The sequence below is a fragment of the Crocodylus porosus genome, unplaced genomic scaffold, assembly GCF_001723895.1.
Source record: "Crocodylus porosus isolate Cpor-Errol unplaced genomic scaffold, CroPor_comp1, whole genome shotgun sequence".
In the NCBI taxonomy this organism is placed as follows: domain Eukaryota; kingdom Metazoa; phylum Chordata; order Crocodylia; family Crocodylidae; genus Crocodylus; species Crocodylus porosus.
Window position 1 is genome coordinate 38499473 of NW_017728931.1, and position 23222 is coordinate 38522694.

General features: G+C 43.0%; 1 protein-coding gene across 2 annotated transcripts in view; it reads right to left on the reverse strand.

Moving 5' to 3' along the window:
• Positions 1-3670: 3670 nt before the first annotated feature.
• The window catches only part of PKP2 (plakophilin 2), a 59454-nt gene continuing 39902 nt past the window's right edge, over positions 3671-23222 (reverse strand). The window contains exons 6-12 of one of the 2 annotated variants that reach the window (XM_019544650.1): positions 15600-15717; positions 13575-13736; positions 11396-11569; positions 10577-10730; positions 8757-8949; positions 7445-7520; positions 3671-6214 (exon numbers count right to left, since the gene is read on the reverse strand). In XM_019544650.1, the coding sequence (XP_019400195.1) occupies positions 6146-6214; positions 7445-7520; positions 8757-8949; positions 10577-10730; positions 11396-11569; positions 13575-13736; positions 15600-15717 (946 nt within the window). In that variant the 3' untranslated portion in view covers positions 3671-6145. Of the gene's footprint in view, positions 6215-7444; positions 7533-8756; positions 8950-10576; positions 10731-11395; positions 11570-13574; positions 13737-15599; positions 15718-23222 lie in introns of both variants that reach the window. The other variant, XM_019544649.1, reaches the window with a different exon arrangement.

The window sequence follows — 23222 nt, forward strand, 5'->3', positions numbered from 1 at the left end:
CCAGTGCTCCTTCCTGCCCATGGCAGGGGGTTGGACTAGATGATCTGTCTAGGTCTCTTCCGACGCATCGATTCTATGATTCTATGAAATCTGAGTATTTGGGGCTAGTCAGATAGCCAGGGATAAATACATGAACCTCTAGACTCAGTGACTGTAAAAATAGAAGAAACCATCTTTCAGTTTAAAGAGATGATTCTAGGACACACTACCAGGTTAAACAGTTCCAAATGCTGCATGGCATGGTCTGCTGTATTATGGTTCACTTTGGTGATAATGCTTTTTCCTGATGAGCTTTGAATGGGGATATATAGATAATACATATCTTACACATACTTACATGGAGAACACCTCATATGTACTTTACACTACCTGAACTAAAAGAAAACACTGAAAAACAACTCTCATATATGCAAGACCTGTCTGCATTGTGTTAGGTGGTGCTAGAGAAGGTATCCTGAAAACATGACCCACCCTGTTGCTTCTACTTTGGATGGACCATGCATTGAAAAAAGTCAGGAAGCTGCCATTGTTGGGTGGACCTAATGCTGCTCTCATGAACACATCAAAACAGGGAATGATGCTGGATATACCATGGGCATGCAGCAGAAAACAGCTATGTGACATCATTTGATATTTGGTGCATGTGAGTGGGATCAAGTGTGCAGAACCTGTTTTCATCTGTAGACAACTCTGTAGTTTAACACAGTAATCTTGGATCTAACTGGGTGTGTCTACATGTGTAATTAATGGTAAGCAATAAACTCCAGAATTTATTGCTCTTTGAATGTGTATCTGGGATCACAGTATGTTGAGCCAGGTTGGAGCCGCCCTGGCTGGCAGGTGGTTCTGGGGGGTGAGTCTGCCAGCCTGGGGCTGCTCCCCCTGGCTCAACATGCTGCAGAGGGTCTGGCTGGGGCATGAAGGTGCTTCAGTGTGGGGGTTAGCCAGTAGGCAGCCCCCATGCTGAAGCACCCTCATGCCCTGGCCAGTCTCTCCAGCATCTACATGTGCCCTGCTGTGCAGTTTTTCACTCTGCAGCAGGATCGTACTTGTAAATACTTGTAATTACAAGTATTTAGAAATATTTACAAATACTATTCTGCTGCATAGTAAATTCACAGATGTTAGGGTCGGAAGGGACCTCAATAGATCATCAAGTCTGACCCCCTGCATAGACAGGAAAGAGTGCTGGGTTCAGATGACCCCAGCCACATGCCCATCCAACCTCCTCCTGCAGACCCCCAGGGTAGGGGAAAGCACCACCTCCCTTGGGAGCCCATTCCAGACCTTGGCCACTAGCTGTGAAGAAGTTCCTCCTAATGTCCAATCTAAATCTACTTTCTGTTAGCTTACGGCCATTATTTCTCATGACTCCCAGGGGAGCCTCACCAATTCCCTTCTGCGCCCCCATGATGAATTTATAGGCAGCCACAAGGTCGCCTCTCAACCTTCTCTTGCGGAGGCTGAAAAGGTCCAGGTGCCCTAGTCTCTCCTCATAGGGCTTGGCCTGCAAGCCCTTAACCATATGAGTGGCCCTTCTCCAGACCCTCTCCAGGCTATCCACATCCCTCCAGTTTAGTTAGTTTACTCCAGCCTAATAAAGGCACATGTGTAGACACCAAGACATTTACTGTGCAGCAAATTAGTCTACTGTGCATTAAACATCTTGTGTAAATGCACCCACTTAGTACTAACTGGAAAAGGAGCCTGAAAGTGCTACCCTTGCTTACCAACCAGCAGAAATAGGAAGTTTGAAGGGTGAAACAAGAAAAAGAGCAAGCCATTTTCTGATCATGAATCCAACTCTTTATTCTATGGTAGTTCACAGAGTATTATTAACTACTAATTATGTCTGCTAAAGATGGAGAAGATTTTTCTGGTGAGACGCCAGCCCAGGACTTATGATATCTGGATTCAACTCTCAGCTTTGCCACAGACTTTGTGACCTTGGGGGTTTTGTTTAATGTCTCTCTGACTTGGTTTCCCCTTTTGTAAAGAGGGGATAATAATGTTTCCCAATTTCACAGGACTGTTGTGAAGACAATTCCATTGATCTTATACCATGATGATACACTGCACAGAATGCATAGGTCACCAAACACCAATGCAAACTGTGAAAACATCAGGCATGCCTAGTACATTGACAGATCATTTATCCTTACACAGTGAAGGCTTTAGCTGGCATTCTACTGTAAACTGATTACTACAGGAGTCCTTTGGCATAACTAGGCAAGCTGGATAGCTAAACTGCAACTGTACACACTGCTTTGCAGCAAATTCTGCTTCTCCAGAGCAAGACCTAACTAAAAATGTATTTGCCCTCTGTAAGGGAGCGATAAGGCTTGAAGGCAAGATGTTCATAGTTTCTAGGTAGGTCAATTAACAACAATACAATACAATCCAGAGGCAGATTTTTTTGTTAGAGTTATTGTTTTATTATGTCTCCCAAGAACATTGTTTTGCTTTCTTTGGAGTCCTGTTGAAATGTTTTTGATCTCACAGCAGTGAGGAAGAACAGCTTTAAGGCACATTTGTGGTTTCCTCCCTACACACCCCGTTTATAACACTGAAATAACATCTATTCCAATTTTTCCCCCTCATAATTGTTAAACAGTTCCTGAACAATCAGGAGTTAAAGGGATGCTGTTACCAGCAATAAATCCTGTACCAGTAGGACTAACTCCAAAGTCGGGGCAGATCCAGAGGGGATTCAATGGTGTGATTGTACTTCCCTTCTACTGTACCACACAGTGAGCTCTCCTAACTCCTAGGGGAGCTGGGCAGGGAGCAGGCACAGAAAAGAAGGCTGCTTGCCACTGCTGTCCCTTTGCACAAATGGAGCCCTTGAGTGAATGGGGTTCCTGGGGGCAGAGTAGAGAACAGGTGTGGGGAGGAGGAACCTGTCCACTAGCCACTGTCCCTGGCTACCCTGGACACAGGGGGCAGCCCCAAGGGCTGCCTCTGCCTGATGTAGCCAAGGAGAGCAGCTGTGTGGGGTGCTGGGCTTGGCCAGGGGTAGTCCCCCTGAGTGGGGCAGAAGGGAGCAGGCATAGGAAAGTAGCTGTCCTGGGCTGAGCCTCTTGGTGGATGGGCAACTGGTGCCTCCTGAGTCAGGGGGGCACTTGCCCCCACCCCCCAGAGGTCAGTCAGCAACTGGTAGGGGGGGTCCCCCACTGCCAACTGCATTGACCGGGGGGGGGTCTCCCCGGGGCCGATTGTGCAGGATTGGTGCAATCAGCTGCAGGAGAATCCCACCCTGCCAGTCGGTGCGATCGGTCGCAGGGGAACCAGGGGGATCACTTCTCCTGGCGTCCCCACTTCCCGGCTGGCACTCTCAGGGGGACACCCTGCCTGTTGCCTAAGCGGGGAACAGTGGCTGTCAGGGGTGCACCAGCACTCTCAGTCGCCACTGAAGCTGAGCACCCCATACTGTCGCTCTCTGCAGTGCAGTGGGGCAGGATAGCCCTGGGGCTCCCGTGATGCCTTGGTCAGCTCCTGCCCCCCGCATGGCCCTCCTGGGGTTTCATGTTGGGCCAGGGTCTCCAGCCATGCCTTACCCCCACCTGCATGGTCTGAGGGGTGGTATGCTGTGCTCCCCTTTACATTCAAATCTAATTAAATCTTGGAGACTTCAGACATATTCAACATTTATCAAACTCCATTCTTTTTGAAATCACTGGACGTTTTAGAGTACTCTTACACTGCTGGGCAATTGCGAAAGGCCCCTTCCTCACTCTTCTGCACCTAGCTTGTGTTGGTTTTCATTCTTTACCTTCACTCTTTGGACTCTATATATTCTCATGCTTGCATTTCATACATTTTGGCGCAGTGAAATAAGAGTAGGAGATTCAGTTCCACATCATTAGTGACACACAGCAGTGCTTGGAGTAACATATTGTGAGGAAAGTTTAGATTTTAAATATCTGTTTTCAGTCCCATTTTTTTCAAAATAATGAAAATATTTTCATTTACATGAAATCGTGTAACCCCATCTTTCTCTCATATTGTTTTGGACCTAGAGCTTCTTGAAAACTTCCCTCTGAAACATACAAAATACTTTAGAACCTCCCACTTGTTACATTTGATATTAGTTTTTCAAAGCAAATTCAAAAGCTTTGTCTAATACATGGAAATGACCTGGGGCAGGGTACAGTTGTTAAACCTTCCTGAGACAAACTGTGCAGTGGAAGCATGAATTGCCACACAACTCAATGAGAGGTGCACTTCTCTGAGAGCAAATTTTAACAGCCTCATATCCAGAGAGACATCTGGATATGATGCCACATTGTTTTTTGCTTGGTTGCAGTCTTAAGTAAGATACAACTCTGCGGGTAAGGACTGATAAAATTATTTGGCCTAGTAGTTAAGCAGACTTACATGTGCCAGAGACTGAACTCTAAAGATTTCCCAAATGTGGAGAAATTCTCTAATGGGTGAGGACCAGTGCACAGATCTTCTACTACCATTTAGTACTAGGAGGGCAGAGAAAGTTGCTGTCTGGGCAAAAGAAGTGTATAAACAGTTAAGGGCACTTCCAGGGTAGTCGTTTTGCCCCCTGGCAGCTGTGCAGAACATACCTGTTTACTCCAATCTCCCTTAGCTGGCTCCTCTCTCCTGCCTGCCATGCCTTGATGTTACCATTAGTATGTTGTTTAGGAGGCTGCCTCTAGGTGAACAGGCTGAGGGTGCCTTGCTGCCCTTCCTCCTGGCCCTCTCTACTCTGTAATAGGGCTAGGGTTCCCTATTCCAGGCACATTATCAGGTGGCCAAAAACTAGTGCAGCTCCACTGACTTTAGCACAGTGACACCAGTTTATATATTTATGTCAATTAATAAACTGGCTTAGAGAGGGGTTTTTTGTTGTGTTTTTGTTTATGTTTTTTATTTTGCATTTGAAGAACAGTTGCTGGCTCAAAGAATACTAAGAAAAACCCATTAATTCCTGCTAAAAGAGGCCATCATATGTTTTCAGCATTTTGGCTTCTCTTCCTTCCCTCCCCCAGGAACAAAGAATGAAAACAGAGTCATGTGTTACTTTGAAGCCTATCTCCTCCTGTTCCCTGTTCCCACATCTAAAGTAAAACTCCTTCAATCAGCACATTACAGTGCATAACTGTGGGGAGGATTATGATTCCAGCTGAGAGAATACGAGTAAGGTTCAGATGAGGTCCTAAGCAAGAATGATGCTAATCTCATGCTTTCATATTTAGTAAGAAAGAAAAGGGATCAATCTCTGCACCCTTTCCAATATACAGCCATCAACAGAATGCTTTTTTAAATGGAACATTTCTTAAAATTAGCCATGAATTACCAGCTGCAATTTTGCTAAGTTAGCACTGACTGACAGATCAGAGCTCAACCCAATGTACCTGACATGTTTTTATACTATTTAAAACTCTTGCTGGGACAGTCACCAAGCCTTGCAGTAGTGAGAGGAAGGTGCAGAGGAGAATAGGATGACCAGGCTGTCAGTTCTCATAAAACAGTGGGGACTTTACAATCTGTCAGTGCTGCTGCCACTACTGCGCTCTCAAAGCAAAGAAGCCCTGGGAGTCAGTGAATACATTAATACAGAAAATACAGACCCCCTCCAAATAACTAACTTTTTCAGTGTTTTATAAAATGCATGTAGTAAAAAAAAAAATCTTCTGTTTGTTCTGTTCAACTGCACAGCCTGGAGGTACAGTTTTAGCACTGCACATGCTCAAAGAGTAATTATTATTGTAAATAAAAAAAATACTATTTCCTGAGCAGTGCAATTTAAAGTCACCCCTGGAGGATTCCTCATTTAAAATGTTGCCTATAAAGAATATTTTGCTAGTTAGAATTCCCAACCTCTCTGTATAAACTGCTGTTAGATTAGATGCAGCAGTGTATGAAGCATTGACTATTAGTGAGCTTGCCTGAAAGGTTGCATCAGGAATCCTAAAGACTATCATCTTTGGCTGTTCATATTGTTAAGTAAAATTGAGAACAATATGAATAGGATAAAGGCAAGGACCGCTTTCCTCTGCTCATTCAGGTCACATACAAAAGTCAGTCTTTTCTGAGACATTTCACAGTTCATAGTGGTAGAACTGACACTGAAAGACAACTATACAAATCCATACATATTCTCATCTCTCTAGTATCAATGTAGCCAACTTCAGCCTTTTAGTGAATTGTAGGCTTTGGTTGTCCGGTTATTGATGAAATCTGTCTTCTTGAATTCAGCCTTTGGAATGAAACAAACAAAAGAACTAATTATAATAAATGACAAGTCTGTAAATGAAGGCACTATAGGACAATGAGCAATTTCTAAGCACATACAAAGCATCTGAAACTTTCTGTAAAAGACTGCTCCAGGATTTCATTGGCTTCATTTACTTAAGTTATTCCTTTGGCTTGTTTGCCAGATTTACTTTTTGAAAGTGATTAGTCATGGTTAGGTTCTTTACTTTTTCATTTTCTAATAAATCACTTCAAGTGGATCTGTTTTTCAGAGGGCTCAGAACTTTCTGAAAACTAGATCTTAATAATTGTGTCTAACCAAAAAGTACAGATCTTGCAAACACTGTCCTTGCATCAAGGATTAAAATAGGAAACAAACAAAAGAAAACCCCTGGAAAGATGGCTTTATTTTAAATTTATGGGGGATTTTCAGAGGCTAAACAATAAATAAAAAAAGAACAGGGAAATTAAATTTCCAGGGAAGAGCCCCCTAAATGATGAAACAAGTTTAAATGACCCCCAGTGTGAAAAAAAACAAAAAACAAATGGCGAAAGAAGTGAGCTAGTTCATTGGCCAATTCAGTTATGGCTGATTCTTGTCTAATTTTGAGTATGCAGTTCCACTTGGCCAACACCTTTTCTTCGGCCCTGCCCCTTTGTTTGAATATAATTAAGACCTTTGATTAACGCAAACAAGTAAAAACCAAACCAAACCAAAACCAAGCCAACCCCCACCCCCAAAAACCAACCAAACCGAATCAAACCAACCAAATCAAACCTATCCCCCCCAAACCCAACCCTGACTGCTTTTTAGAAGGTGTAGGTTCCCTGCTGGCCTATCTTTGCTTTTGTTGGTGTCATACTCCCTTCATATCAAATTAGGTCTGTCCATGCTAAATAGATATCTGCTCAGGTGTTGGTCAACATCATTGCTACTGTGGCAGAAGGGAGTATTATCTACATCAACTTTGGCAGCACACAGAAAGCTCCAAATAGATACCCAGTGGGAGCTGAGCATTTATTAACTGGAATGATTCAGCATGTACACATGGAAATACCAAATTAAGACTAAACCCCCACTCTTCTTTATGGTAGTAACAGAATGGTACACTTACCAATAGTGCAGACCTACTTGATACTCTGTTACAGCAAATCACGAGTGAAACTGCAGAAAGAAACTGCTTTGGAGTTTGAAAAGTCCAGTTGAACATAGTTGTACTAACTCAGACCTTACCTTTTTGTAGGCACTGTGGAGATCAGTGTGCAACCACAAGGAGTACAGGAGGACTGAGGCAGCTCTGCCAGTTTTGTTGAATGTAGCACTGCCATTTGTAAAACAAAACCCCCATAAAATACAGCTAACATTGCAGGTCATGAACAATGCACGTGGACTTAAATAGAACAAACACTTTACAACACAATCACTTAAAAACAGTTGCTCCTTCATTTTGAACCTAAGAGCTGAGTTCTTTCTCTCAGCTTTCTTAACAGACCTCATGCCATCTTTCTCAGTGAACATAGTGGCAGTGTTTACATGAGATGCTGACTGCGAAGTAGCTCATTACTACTGTGCAATAGCATCATGTGGTGTGAAGCATGACGTGATGCTACTGCACAGCAGTAATGAGCTACTGTGCAGTCAGCATCACCTAAATGCTGCTTGGTGATGCTACTGTGCAGTAACTCCAGTTACTGCAGTCATTTAATACTTGTGTATACCAGTAGTACATGACTGTGAAGTAATCACTGCACAGTCAGTGCCTTGTGTAGATGTGACCAGTGTAAAGAGTACACCTCCTTGTGAGCTATCAGTGGTGATGTGCTCTGCAATCATAGGGAAACAAAGGGGCCTGGAGCCTCCTATTTAAGGGTATTTATACCGTTTAACAGTGCTCCCCAGCAAGGAGCTCCCTGAAAGGCCCCAAGTGCTGGTGAGAGTAAACTTTCATTATTTTATGTATTTTATTTTATGTACTTGTCGGGCAAATTCACCCTTAAAACGTCTCTACTCTTTTATGAGAAAAGAATGGTCACAAAGAACAACTATAAGAGGGCTAGTCCTTCAACAGATAATTTCACTTTCTGAAGGACTATTTAAGAAGACAGGGGCAAGCAAGTTTACTCTTGGATGGAGTAATTATTCAAAAGGATTTCACTATATAACCCAGTGGGCATGTCTACCTGTGATGCTACATCGCTGTAGCAATGCACTATAGCGACGTAGCATCTGCAGGCAAAACCCATGATGCCACAGCTACATCGCCACAGTACACATTATAGTGCATCACTATGGTGAAGAAGTGCCTAAAAATAACTGTGTGGCATGCACAGTGCAGTACTGGCTGTTACTGCTTCCAAAAGGAAGTACTAAATGGACGGTGCAGTAACCATATAGTGGCACATGTACATGTGCCCACTATGTTCAACTGAATTAACATTTTGATTATTTAAACTGTGTATTAAGATATATTCTTTCCAGTGGATGTTGCTGCTCTTTTGTCATGGGGAGTTATATAATGTTATAATGTTATGTTATAATGACTCACCTGTCACTTATGCTGATGTTCATAATCTTTGGAAGGCCATCACTATTTAGGAGAAGCCGTGCATTTTGGGAATTGTTTTGGGTCAAATTGTACAAGGTGTAGCAGATAGAAGCAGTGGTATCACTGACAACCTCATCAGGATTTGGGACAGAGTCAGGAAGTATGGAGACCAAATCAGGTAAAACTTCTCTAGCTACAAGATGAAAACGAAACATGGAATCCAATTAAATATATCCTGTATATTCTACATTATACACACAACACTTCATGCTTCCACTACCTGTGGTGCTGGGGGTGTGCTAACAAGTGAAATGTAATTTCATACTGAAGTGTATAATTGTATTTTATATGTAATTATAGGTATAATGATGTCTAGCTATAAAGATCACATGGCTTATATTTCTTAGCTAGGATATATTTTGTAGCTTTCTGGTGTCAATCAGACTAGCATAAATTAATGTTTCCCTCCAATAAATCAAGGATGAGGGTGCATGACTGAACTGAATTTAATGAAGAAATGGCTCTAAAAATATTTTGCACTAATTAAGCCAGTGTGCACACAGCATCAAGGTTAGTGTAGCACTTGTATGTGGTCTGAGGTATGTATTAGTCATATCATGTGTGATGCTGAATTTCCTGTATTTTTGCTCAAGGCCCTGAATCCAGAACTTGCTTAGGCCAATCTCTGTTCAGAAAAACACTGAAACAGGAGCTCAACTTTAAACATGCTTAAGTCCCATTGTTTAAAAGCAAGCAGCTTGTTAGCAAAGCAGTGCCTTCCTGAATTGGACACAAAATTGGTGGGAGTGTAGGGGATTCAGCACATTTTGGGAGCTGAGCAGCAAGTTGAAGAATGGATCTCTACTAAAGAACTGATCAGGGTAAATTTTATGCTGGGTTGAGTAGGCAAGATGGGTAAAAATGGATAAGAAGCTTTCTGAGTTGAGTGAGTGCACTAGTGCAGTATCTTCTATGATTCTCAGGGGGCTTGGAGTTCTGCTGGATTGATGTGCCAAACATACCTTCATAGGCGGTATGATCCTCTAGCCAGGTGTATAGTTTAATACATTCTCTTGTTGTAAGTACTATAGACGCCTATGATACAGAAAGAAGTCCCTCCCCTCAGCAGTCTCAGAAGGTTGCTGCAGTCAACAGTAAATGGTAACCTGCCTGCAGTTCCTTCAATTGAATTTTTCCTCAGAAAATTAACACATGAAGTGAATACGCTTTGTAATACAAATATTATGTTATATAAAAATGTTCCATGATACAAATGGCTTTTGAAGAAAAACTAGAGAAAAAAGTTAAGAAACACACCTCTTCCAAAAATAACAATTTGTCTTTCTATAATGCATCCATTTTATGTTCCAAAACACTTCACAAGCTTGTGTGTTTTAGGCTTCCCAACACTTCTGAGCTAATGTAGCACTGTTTTCTATTTTACAGATAAAACGCTGACTCGGAGAAAGGCTACGTGAATTGCAAGAAGATTACATAGGAAGCCTTAGTCTTTATGGAACTCAGATTTCTTCTTACTGTACCTTATTCATTATTTGAAGCATAGGAAAATCCTCCCTCTTAAAAAACTAAATGGATTCAAGTTTTCCCTTAATATTATCAGAAAATAATACAGGCGGGAGTATTTGATGAGGAATACATGATAGAATTTGAGCTGAGGTTCTCAATTTGGACAAAACTCACATTTTAGGCAATAGAAAAGGCATTTGAACAAGGGCTGGCAACTATTAATAAGTCAAAGCAGGAGAACTGGAAGTAAAGAGAACAGAAAGTCTGGGAGGAAATGTCAGCCCTTTGCTTACCTATCTCATTCTGCAGAGAAGAGTTACGAGATAAGTTCCTAAGCAATGAGACTGCCGTCTTCTTTACAACTGGGTAGGTCACATGTAGCATACTTCGAATACTTGGAAGGCCGTTTGCCTTCCGGACAATGGTCTGGGATACTGCAAAAGGCATCTGTCAAACGGCATACAACTTTACTGAGTAATTAACTCACAGAACTGCAGAAAATGTGTCGTCTCATGTATATGTACAACTGAGGTAGTGCAATTTCAGGTTTCTGGAGGTTGTGTGCAACTTATTAGTCCAGATTCTGAGCTACATGCAATCTGCTATTTAAAAGATGGGTGATCAAAAGCCTTTTTAGTGGCACTTGATTCTGGGTCACCTGGCCAGTCTTTGGTATGCACCAGAAAAGGCTGATGACAAGAGAAACACCTTTAAAAATAACTTGTCTGCCAGTGTGCCAGACGTTGTTTTCTATTCTGGGAGGGACTGTGGGATTTCATACAAAACCAATCACACGTTTACAGGAATATAAATGTCTTTACATATTTATTATACACACTGCTCCATTCTTGTCTGTCTCCTGTGATTAGCCACAAAAGGAAACACTTACACAGAGAGGCAACAGACTCTTTATCTGTCAAACAAAAAGTAGCCACAATGTTGAGCCTTGGCTTTCCCTGCCTCAATATTCTTAAGTGTCTTTTTTATCTATCTTTTCTTTGAATTTGCAACTTTCCCCCTGGGAGTCAGAGCTCTGAGCTGTAAGCAGAGCACGCTGCAGCCCTAATTGCTATGCTCCTAAATTGAAAGAAAAAAGAAAACACACAACTTACTGGTCCAGTACCAGCGGTGAGATTCTGGAGAGCTCCCAGGGATGCTTCCTGGGTGTAGTTTCTTGTACTTTTGGCTATTAAGGAGAGATATGTCCTAATCAGTGTGGAGTGCCAAAGTGATTCTACACCTTTGGGATTGCTCTTTTCCTCAGGCAGCGGGGTGTCCTGTTGCTTCTGTACAGTTAAACAGATCAGACCTTTAGCAGTGGTAACATCAAATGCAGTCTAAACCTGCCATTACTGCAACTTTTTATAAAGCAGTCAGTGGGAATAGGCTACTTGACACAGCTGACGAGAGACAGATCTATTCATGAGAACTGTGTACAACAGTAAGGTAAACTTGGATCTCCTTATTGCCATTTTCTATTTTAGTGGTGGAAGAACTTAAAAGAAATCCCAAATGGATGAAAAAAAAAAGCTGATAATCCTTTTCCAGGAAAAAAGGATTACCTCTGTATTTTCATCATCATTATTATCTCCAGTTATCTGGGTCAAATTTATGTAGCTGGACACATGTACTGTGGTACAGCAAATATGTACAGCACAGGCCCTGTGTGCATAGCTATTTCTAATGATCACACTGAAAAAATCAGAAAACAAAGACCAGCCCCCCTCCCCCCTAAAAAAGGAGGAAAAAAAAGAGTAATATATTTCTAGGTGTGCCAGTCTTGACGTTCTGGACACAAACCCAGGGTGATTTTATTGTCTATTATTTTAATGCCATTATTGGTAATAAAAGACACAGGGTTGGATGAATACTATGAGATCTCCAACCTAAAGAGCCAGAGCCTGGAAGCCTGTGGCCCAGAAAAAGCCAAAACATTGAGGCAGCAGACAGGTTTGAGAAGAAAGCTCCCTCTTGCAACTTTGCCAAAATCAAACAACTGCCTCTGCAAAACATTTTGATGTTAATAGATCAACACTCTTCAATGGAAAAACCTTTCATCGGAGAATTTCCAGCCATTCCAACTTACAAATGAACTGTGAAGCATAAATAAAAATGCATTTATGATTTTTGTTGCCTGCCTCAAAATCAGTGGAAGACAAATGACAACTTTTAACTTTTGTATATTTTTTATGTCTTTGAAATCATCTTTACTAAAGATACCCAAGAAGTAGAATATCAGAGCATCATAAAATACACAAAATTTGCATCGCAACCCATGCAAATCAATGATATTTTTTATATCATTGCAGCTTTACACTTGGTTGGAATATTTTCAGTGAATCAGATAGTACCAAAAGGATCTTGGAGTGGGGCGCCTTATTCTATGTCAATAATATGCATTATTTATACAGTCTCACAATTGTACAAAGCAAAAATCAATACTCCAGTGGGACTGATTTTGCATCCACTCGTAAATCAATACTAGCTCTGCAGAAATCAATGGATTTGCAAATTTATCAGACTGTAACAACATGCCTGGGAGCTGGTACTCTGAAAATTAGCTACACTGTCTCCTGGCACATTTTGTGAACCCAACCCATGTTTTACAAAATTTGATTATTTAATAATATAAGGCTGTCTTTAGCCTCACAAACTGGGCTTGTAGCCAATGGAAAGGGACTAAAGGGAAGATTCCATTTGGACATAAAGAAACTTAATCTTGCCCATGTTTTAGTTACTGGGATCAGGGTTAGGGCTGAAGGAACTGAAGCATGGTTTGAAGTGCCTTCAGCAACAACAAAAAGCAGCCCTGAGGTATGCCACCTTTGTAGTGCTCTCTTGTGAATTTTGCCAGACACCGAAACCAAGGATCTGGCCACTAGTATCCAAAGCATCATGTACAGATGTAATGCAATCCTGCCATCTTTTCAGGAATGTGCTCCATGCTCCTGAAAAATAGACTAGCAGTATCCCTATAGCAACAAAACCAATGCTTGCGTATCTTTAAAAAAAATAATAACTGAATGAAGTAATTCTTAAAAAAAGGGTTCCTTGTAGACTTTAGACTTTCATCAATAGGATATCAGACATTACAACACTAGCGTAAGTGGTTCACAAATACATATATATTGCCAAATAATATTTATTTTGAAATAAGTTTGGCAGGGTCACACTACCAGTCAAGTTATTAAAAAAGAAGTACCCCAGGCCTGTCACACCTGCCATGCGAATACTATTCAGCCACTAAAAATATCGAATGGCAATTCAAAGTAAAACTGATCCATACTTTACCTCTTTCACTTTTCTGCTGCGTATTCCAAAGCAACCAAGTTTTTTCTCATAAATGGGGATACTTCTTCTGTGCATGTAGATGTGCTGAGAGTAACTGCTGGGAAGCTCTGACTCCAGCTGGTAGGAAAGGTTGTGTAGAATGCACACACCATTCTCTGTGGCCTGTTATAATCAAACAGTAAATGTCATTAAGGTTTTAAGTACATATGCAAGAGACAAGTATGGACATGGGACAAGCATCTGATTTAGAATCTTATATGCCCAGACATGGTGGCCTAAGAAAAAACTAGATTGTGGGCCACACCTCATTTCTGGTTGGTGAGAGATTTTTTTATCAGGCCTGTCAAGCCCTGTGGTGTCTCAGAAACTCAGAGGTGTTCATCTTGGAGATGGTATGAGCGCTATCAAATGCCACTGACTGTATGTAGCATTGGATGCTGGGTGACAACCCTAGATTGAAGGGAAACCAGCCCAATCTCTTCCTCCCCTCTGCCTGATGCACTAGTGCTCACTGGGGAGCAGCTTTGCAGCAGCCATAGGCTTCTCCTGAGAAAAGTGCTGTGCTACTCCTCCTTCACTCAGGGAGTGTCTACATGAGTATTTATGTGTGCTTAAACTTAATGCACCTTTGCTAAAGTAGCATTAACGTGATTTAGGCACATGTCTATACACGGATGTGCTAATGAGCCTTAAGGCACATTAACTTTTAGGTGTGATTAGCTAAATCACATTAGCCCACATACAGATGTGTTAATGTGCATTAAGCCTCTACACATGAGCTAATGTGATTTAACTAATTGTGCCTGAATTTGATACTTGCTTTATGCAAGTGCCAAATTTACGTGGGATTAGCTTAAATTTGCCATTTTTAAGGCATATTAAGGGCATGCATGTGTGGGCATATGCCCTTAATGCACCTTAGAAATGGTCATTTTAGGCTAATTCTGCTTAAAAGAGGTATGTGTAGACATGCCCACAGGGAATGAGATTACACCCCAACGTGTGAACAGTATTGAGGAAAGGTTGTGGCCAAACCTTATTTATATCAGACTGATGAAATGCTGTCAGCAGTGGGTGGCTGTTAACATACACATGCACGCACCTTTTTTACATCTTTTCTTAACATGGCTGCAAAATACCCCTCATTTATGACATTAAACTACATCTAATGGGCTTAGTTCAGATGTCAGGGAAGCTAGGGTTTAATTGAAAAGGACCAAGTGATCAGAAATTGCATGGAAGGCTACAGCTACTAATCACAGTTTGGCATTGGAGGGAGGAGTAGACAACAGGTAAGATAAGGTTGATGGCAGTTCTATATGGCATTGCCACTAATCCCAGAAAGACAATGACAATACCAGAGTCTTTCAGAGGGGATGTGCAACTTAGGTTGATTGCTTACTGAAAATGTGTGGGAAAGATGGGAAAAGTTACACTGTAGAGGGGACAGGATTCACAAGACATATGATCTCTTTACCCAGAAAATGGAAGTCCTTGCTCACTCTCTGCACCCTTTGGTGTAGGGTCTATATAGATCTGTTATCTAATGGTGGAATAACTAACAACTGTTGACATCACCTAGCCCACCTTAAAAATGAGGTGTGTTAATTAGGCCCCTTTCAGTTGTTACTGTAAAGTGCTCATATGATACAAGGATCCTTTTTGTTTCAATGTCTCACTGGCCCACTGATTTTGTGGGCTACTAAGGTCAACTGTAAAGGGTGGATACTGGAACAAGTGGTCCTAATACAAGTTCCTTTTTTTTTGAAAGGTATGGGAATAAAATGCTTGTAATATGTCTCAGTACCGAATGTAGTGAGAGCTGCTGGTATAAAAGTTATTTTCCCTGACATTCGTGGTACTGAATATTCCAGTTATAACAGCCATTGAGAAGACTTTGCCAAATATAGGTTTATGGTTTTTTTGTCAGTCATTCCTGAATATCTGTGTTTAAGAATGTCTTGGGCTTCCACTCCTGCCTCCCTCTTTCCCCCCTCCCAACATGCTTTCTTTCTGAAGAATCACCTTGTTATCAGGCTGATGGTCTGCAATAGTTCCTTGGATGTAATAAACAAGAGAATCAATCAAACCATCACATTCTCTCATTTTTTTCCTTCCTTCTGGGCCAGCAGAACTCATGTTTCTGTGCAGAAAGAAAGACATTGGTAAGAAAACATGTGTTATAGATTGCTTTTCTTCCACCTCAGCTAAGTTTTAGGAAAGATACTGAAGTCGCTGGTCTCTTTGCTGTAGTCACAAGATCGTCTAAAAATGATCAAATAACACAAGCCTCTACTAACTCAAGCTGCCATTTTAAAACCTCTGAGCACTCCTTGACAATAACATAGGTAGCAGGAGGAGAGGTGAACTTGCATGGATAAAATAAGATCTGAAGAAATCTTCACCCAAAAGTTCAACTGATATTTTCTTAGAGTTCACATATACCGTGTGGACTGTTTCTGCTTTCCATTTCCAAAGTTTGCCACAGAACAATTTTATGTTTGCCCAGTTAAATGTCATTCATTTTAGAGTCTCAATTTTATGGGACCCAATTGCATATAAAACCTACAACTTCATCTATGCTTTTGTTGCCTTGAGGCTAGACTATTCTAATGTGTGCTATGTGGGGCTGCCCTTGATGACCATCCAGAAACTGCAGCTGGTGCAGAACATGGTGGTCCACTTTCTAATGGGAGTGGTCTCCAGTGCTCCAGAGTCTGTACTGGTGACAAATAGCTTTCCAGGTGCAATACAAGGTGCTGGTTTTGATTTAGAGAGCCCTAAATGATCTGGGCCCTACAGACTGAAGGGACCACCTTCTCTCATGTCACCTTGATCCCTAAGGTCATTTAAGAGTAACCTCCTGCAAGTAACATCTCTGGGCCAATTTTGCTGGGCCAAAAACATGAGTGCTCATTCTTGTAGTAGCTTCTTTGCTTGGGAACTCCTTTCCCCTTGTGGCCTGCCAGAGCCCTAGCCAGCCTTGGAAGACCTTTTTGGGCAGACATTTTGCAAGTAAGGTTAAGTTGCGGGTATTATTTGAAGAGTATTTTCATTATGCAAGTGTGTGTATACACACATACCCACACGCACACGCGTGCACACACACACACACCTTAGGGCTGTGGGAAGCTTTGGGTGCTGATTCGATTCAGAAAAGATTGGGTCCGATTCAGTGGCCGAAACTCCAAATCTGAATCGAATCAGGGGACCAATTAAAAAGTTCAAATTGATTCAAAGCTCTCCGAATTGCTTCAGAAAGCATTCAGAGACCTTGTGTTATTTGGGCAGTCCCTGCTGGTTACAGCAGGGAGCTGGACCCAGACTCCGAGCTGGTAAGTAGGGGGCAGGGGAGGGGACCATGGGGGGGGATCCCTGCCAGGCCCCACCCGATCCCTGCTGCCCCCATTTCTCCATGCTGCATAGGAGGCTCTACCATGAGCCCCCAACACCTGCCTGCTCTCCTAGCCACCCCATGGCTGCCCCAGCTCCCGACCCTTTAAAAAAAAAACACCCCAAAATACCTCAGACTCACTGGCTGCTGCAGCAGCCTTGGGGCTTCTGGGGGCTCATGACAGAATGCCCCCCATGCAGCTTGGGGCAGTGGAGGGCAGCAGAGATGCCCTGCTTGACTGGCAGCTCCTGGTGAGTGGGGGCTTTTTTTTTTCAAAGTCCAGGGAGCTGGGGCAGGCGGGGCAGGCATTGATGGGGCTGGAAGAGTGGGCAGGGGATGGGGCCTGTCTGATTTGGAGATTCAGCTGATTTGGCAGCAGCCAAATCTCCAAATCAGATTCGGCCAAATTGATTTGGGACAGTGATTTGAATCACCAGATCGAATCACTGTCCCCTGAATTGGCTGAATCCAAAGCAAATACTAGCTGCTTCGTGCAGGCTTTATATACATGTATAAAATTTCCTATTTTATCAGCTTTTATACGCCTTTTTGAGGGGAAGGGAGGAATATAAACTTAATAAATGAAAAAACTTCAAGAAATATTCATTCCTATTATTGAATGTGGTCTGAATTAGAGAATGCTGAAGTCATAAATCTAAGCCTCATTACTGAGGCCCCAGGCAGCTCTTTTGGCTAGAGACTGTATGCCATACCATGTTTCATGTTCCTTGTTTGAAAATAACGTTCAGTACATCCTGATATCAGAGCTTGTCTCAAACAGAGAAACAAAAAAAACTCCTTTAAAATCAGTCATTCAAAATAAACATGGCCAAACATTTAGAGCCAGCAGGCTGCAAATTATGGTGGTTTAGAATTCTGTTAATGACAGGTAGCTGATGGGTTATGGGTTCAAAAGCCTCCTCGAGTTCACATATAATTAAATGGACGTGATGTCTTATCAGCAATGTTTTCTTGAGGGATTTTTTGTTGTATTTTTGCCTGTGGTAGCATTCACTTGGATATTATATTATAACTTTCATTTTACTTGATGTCATATTTGTTCTTAGTATTCATATTTATAAAATTATTTGCGCTCATGATATGATACAAAGTAGAATTAAAATCAATATTATTCCCAGGGACTACCATTGCTTTGCAATTCAGTTTTATCTAGACTCAGAAACAGGTCACCCTTTCATCACTTGATTATTATAGTGACAGAAGTATGTGTAACAGTTATATTTGTGCATAGCAAAAATAGTTTCAGGGGCACATAAGAACTAAAAAAAATCCCATACAAATGATAAGCATGGAGTTTCTGAGATGAAAGACACTTCAGCTGATTTGAAATTGTGTTTTGTCACAGTATGTTAACTTAAACTCACTGCCCCACAACTGTCCTATTTAGACTCTGTCTTATTTTTAATGATTTTGATGTTCCACCAGTCAAGCTATCCTTTGTCCTGCAATTCTGCTGTCTGCTAGCTGCTTTTGGTAATGAAGCTCCTTTAAATTCATTCCAGTGAAACTATACTTGTTTTTGATTCAATGTTAAACTGAATAACACAGCCTTAGAGCATTTGTAAAGCTTCTAGTTTATTTTTAACTGGAGAAAAAATGTGTTGTATTATATATAATGATATATATCACCACCCGTACTCCCTTTTCAAAATTCTAGATCTGCCCATGTGTGTAGCTGTTCTGTCCAAGGAACAGGAGAGAAAACAAATTATGACTCACAGGCAGAACTCAACCCTGCTCCAGGCTTGTTCTGGGAAGTAAGTAACCTATCCATCCCCTTTTGTATAGCAGTTGGCTCTCTATTGTGAGATCCAGCCAGCTGAATGTGTGTGCAGGTGTGCAGAGTGCTCAACTCTCTCTCTCTTTCTCTATCCCCTTGGTTTCACAATTTGAGCAGAGGACTAAGTGGGGCTGAGGAAAATTAATTCCTCTTACTGTTGTACATGGCCAAATAGGAGCTGTGAGCATCTCACCCCCAAAAGGGCCAGGATGGGAGTCCTTCAGCTTTGCCCTGAGTACAGTTGGTGGAAATCACAGTCTGCATGGCTGGGCAGCTTCAGAGTACTAGCTCCTTGGAAGGCTTGGGATCCTTAACCAGCCTGTAGCCTCCATGGGGGTGCTGTTGCTATGGACCCTGCAAACTGAGTTCTTTTCCAGCCTGCCAGGCGTATTTCTGACATAAACTTGCTTGTGCATTATCAGAAATTCATCACATAGATATGTTTTTGTAGAATATTCCAGTTTGATGAGTCAGCATGTTCCAACAGAAAACTGTTCAGCTGGAAAATTCCTACCAAGTCTACTCCTGAGCCAGCGCTGAATTATCAATGCATCGTAATGTTAGAGCGTACAATGCTGCTTGAGGTATTCTTCTTTGGATGATTCAGATCTGAGGTTTGCATCACTTGTAGTCATTAAAAACTTCATGGCACTTCACATCCCCCGCTACCCCCCCAACCTATAGAAATGTGAGTACTCACTAGTCTGGGTAACTCTGCCCACCTAAATGTCTTATTTTATTTCCACAAAAAATATATTTGCTCTCTTTCTTCTACCATAACCTTTTGAATTAACTATTATGGTGTGCTGTAGCTAAAGTAGGCTTTCCATACCTCATCAAGACCTTTCTAGAGGCTTCACCAAGGCTAGGGACACACATTACACATACACCAGTTTAAGTGATCAGAAACTGATTTAAACCTGTAACAGAACATATGTTCAATGCATATAAACCAGTTTGAAAATAGCTGAAACCGGTTTGAGATAAACCTGGTTGAACGTAGTCCGACTTAACTGATTTAGGACAAACTGGTTTATGCAATGTCTGTCCCAGACCCTTAACTGGTTTAAGCTAAACCAGACACCCCCAGCATCCCAACATGCTCTTGGAGATGGGTGGGGCTCTCTGCTCCACAGCAGGTCTGGCCCCTCCCCTCTGCTACCTGGCTGGAGCTCCAGTAGAGACCTGCAGGCACAGCAGGGTCTGTTGGCTTCCTCGTGCCCCCCTTCCCCTCCCTCTCACCAATCACTGCTTAAGCAGAGATCCTCTTCTTTCCCACATCACTGACTCTAGCCAGCATGTGGTATGCTAACTAATGCTGTGTAAGGCAGATAGGACAGTGTTCGCTTAGGTCAGTGGCCACCAACCTGTTGATCCTGATTGATGGGGGCCCCAGTCCAGCCGAGTGGTGGGAGGATTGGAGGTCTGGGGGCTCCTCTGTGGTGGGGGGGCTCCCCCCATCTCTGTGGGGGCAGAGATGGAAGAGGCTGCTGCCACTGCACCTTGAGCCCCACTGAAAGCTGGCCATGTATGGGTGCAGCTCAGCTAAACAGCGGGGACTCATGTGGGGATGGACTCGGTCAAGCTGGGTCTGGGAACATCTGGTCATCCACGGACGTGTGGGGGGAAGGGAGGATCCCGCCACTGGGCGCAGCGCAGTGGAGGTCCCGGGGGTTCATTCCCCTCCCCCACCCGAGCTCCAGGCACAGCGCGCAGCCTGCAGTAGTGGCCTCCTCATCCTGAGCACAGGTGGCGGGGGGCACAGGCCCCTGAGGCCTCTGCTGGGAGTGCCCCCCATGCACCCCTGGATGACCTGATCTTCCCAGACCTGGCTGGACCAGGGCCCGATCCCACTTCTGTGCTGTGGTTTCGCTGAGCTGCGCCAGCCTGGCAGCCAGACAAATGTTGTGTTGGGCCCCGACCCAGCAAAGTCTGGGACTCTGCATTCCAGGGGTGCATGGGGCGGTTCCTGCCACTGGGTGCAGCCCGGTGGAGGTCTCAGGGGCCCATGCCCCCCAACCTGTGGTCCAGGCACAGCAGGCACCCTGCAGCAACAGCAGGAGCGTCCTCCTGGCATACAGGTGTGGGGGGGGCATGGGCTCCGACGCTTCTGGAGCACATGCGGAGGGGACACATGCCCCCAGGGCCTCTGTCAAGGTGCACCCAACAGCAAGAGGCCTCCCCCGCCCCCTGGACTGTGGAGACTTCCAGACCTGGGTGGGCTGGGGACTGATGTCACGTTCATCTGGCCACCAGGTGGGCACAGCTGAGCGTAGCCACGGCACAGAAGTGGGATTGGGCCCTGGCCTCGCCTGGCCAGGTCTGAAACACTCCATGGTCCAGTCAGGGCAGGGAGTGGGTTTGGTGGGGTAGCCCTTTACTTTCAAAAAGTCATCTTCACCATAAAAAAGGTTGTAGACCACTGGCTTAGGGCTTTTTGGAGGTAAATCAACAGCTCAGCTGGTAATGTCCCTGCATTCCTTCCTTTAGAAAAGGCAGACAAGGTTCTTTGGGTAAATATGGTATCTTTTATTAGACCAACTAAATAGCTGCAACATTTTTTCATAGCTAGCTTTTGCATTTAAAAACCCTTTGTCAGGCTGAGGAAGCATCTGCAGTTGGTGTGTGCTCTTTCTGGATGGAATGAATAGTAAAGAAGCCAGAGACTGGTATGCATTTTTCCTAGGAAAAAACTGTTTAAGAAGAGCTTGTAATAAACAAGGCTTTGTTTTCTGTGCCATGTTAAATGCTGATAATACAGCTGATAAGTGGGGGGGACCCTCCCTAATCACAATGTCCTGCCCCAGCTCAGCCCTGTACAAGGCAAGTGAGGACTGCTCTAGCATCCCCTGGCTTCTAGTCTGAGCCACTGCAGGCATGTACCTACATTTCTGGGGTATCTGTCTGGTTACAAAACTGATTTCACCTAGTCAGGTTAGACTAACCTGCAAAGAGAATCAATTCAGGCTCAGGCTATTTGAATGTCTGTCTCTAGCCCAATTCTATACTGAAACTTACCTCGGGATATGAAGTTGCATGTAAGGGTATAGATTATGAAATATAAAGGATGATTTTGAACAAGGCCAAATGAGAAAATGTATATTCTATTGTACTATTCATGTTGAAGTTGAACCCTAGTTCCCTGAGAGGGAGAGGGTGGGAAGAGAGAGAGAGAGAGAGAGAGAGAGAGAGATCCTGCCCCTGAAAGCTTACAAAACTAGACAGCCAAGACAGAGAGAGAAAAAAGGAAGCATTATTCCCATTTTACAGATGGGGAACTAAGGCACAGATTTAACCAAGGTTACATTGGACCTCTGTGGCAAAGCTGGAAACCAAACCAGATATCTTAAATGCTAGTCCAATTCCTTAATATAAATCACTCTTCCTTTAAAGAGTTATGTTGCACACTGCTTTGGGCCATTCCAGTTGCAAAAGGGCACACAAATGATAAAGATGATGATTATTGCAAATAGCAAGTACTCATCTGTTGAAATAAATGAAGCTTGGCAGCTGAGGTATGCTAACTCCAATACCCGTCATTTTGTTGACTAGTGAAAGGCAGAATGGACATTCCACAGACTACAAAGGGCCTCCCACAGCATCCGGCTGTCTGATAAGGAAGCAGGCCTCCTATTCTGCACTGTAGGAGTCCTGTCCTGCTTCTTGGGCATTTCTGCAGCAACTCAGACAATGCTGTCACATTCTATCCATAAATATAATACATTGCCTTGAAGAAATGTCATAAAAGATGAATTTCATGCCAAAAAAGGAGATCGACTCCTTATTAGCATTCAAGGTATAACCCAGAGAGCTTTATGTTAAGAGCAGGTCTTTTTTATGTTAGGAAGCAGAATCATGTCAGTTATGCATTAACATATATGTTTTATCTAAAGGCAGATTATTTAGCATGTAGTTGCTAGTATTTAAGGATGGCAAGTGACACAGCCCATCCAGTCTGGGATACATAAAGCCAAAACAGAACAGCGCACAGTACTTTCAGGTCAAGAAACTGAACATTATCTTTACAATTCCAACAACAGCCTCCCTGCCTGGGAATGCTTTGCCATACTGCTCTGTAGAGTTCCTTAAAAAATTAAACCAATGTTTTCGATGTGCCTGGTCGTCAGGCAACAAACCCTTTCTTTTCAATGAATTAACTCAGCCTGTTCAGGCCACATTGCCAAAGGTTTGTTCTGTTTCAGCAATGAGAATACTATTACATCTGAAGCATGGTTCTTGGCAGGTACTGAAACAGTATACAATACACAGTGTTGTTTTCTAACATTCAGTTTTCTGACTCATAGTTATTGCATAACTATGTGGGGGGTGGAGCGGGAGGGATGGGGACCGCAGCTACTGGCCCCGCTCTCCCCAAGACAAAGCGAAAGGTGTTTGTTGTGGGAGACTCCATCCTGCGGGGCACTGAGGGGGCAATCTGCCGCCCCGACCCCTT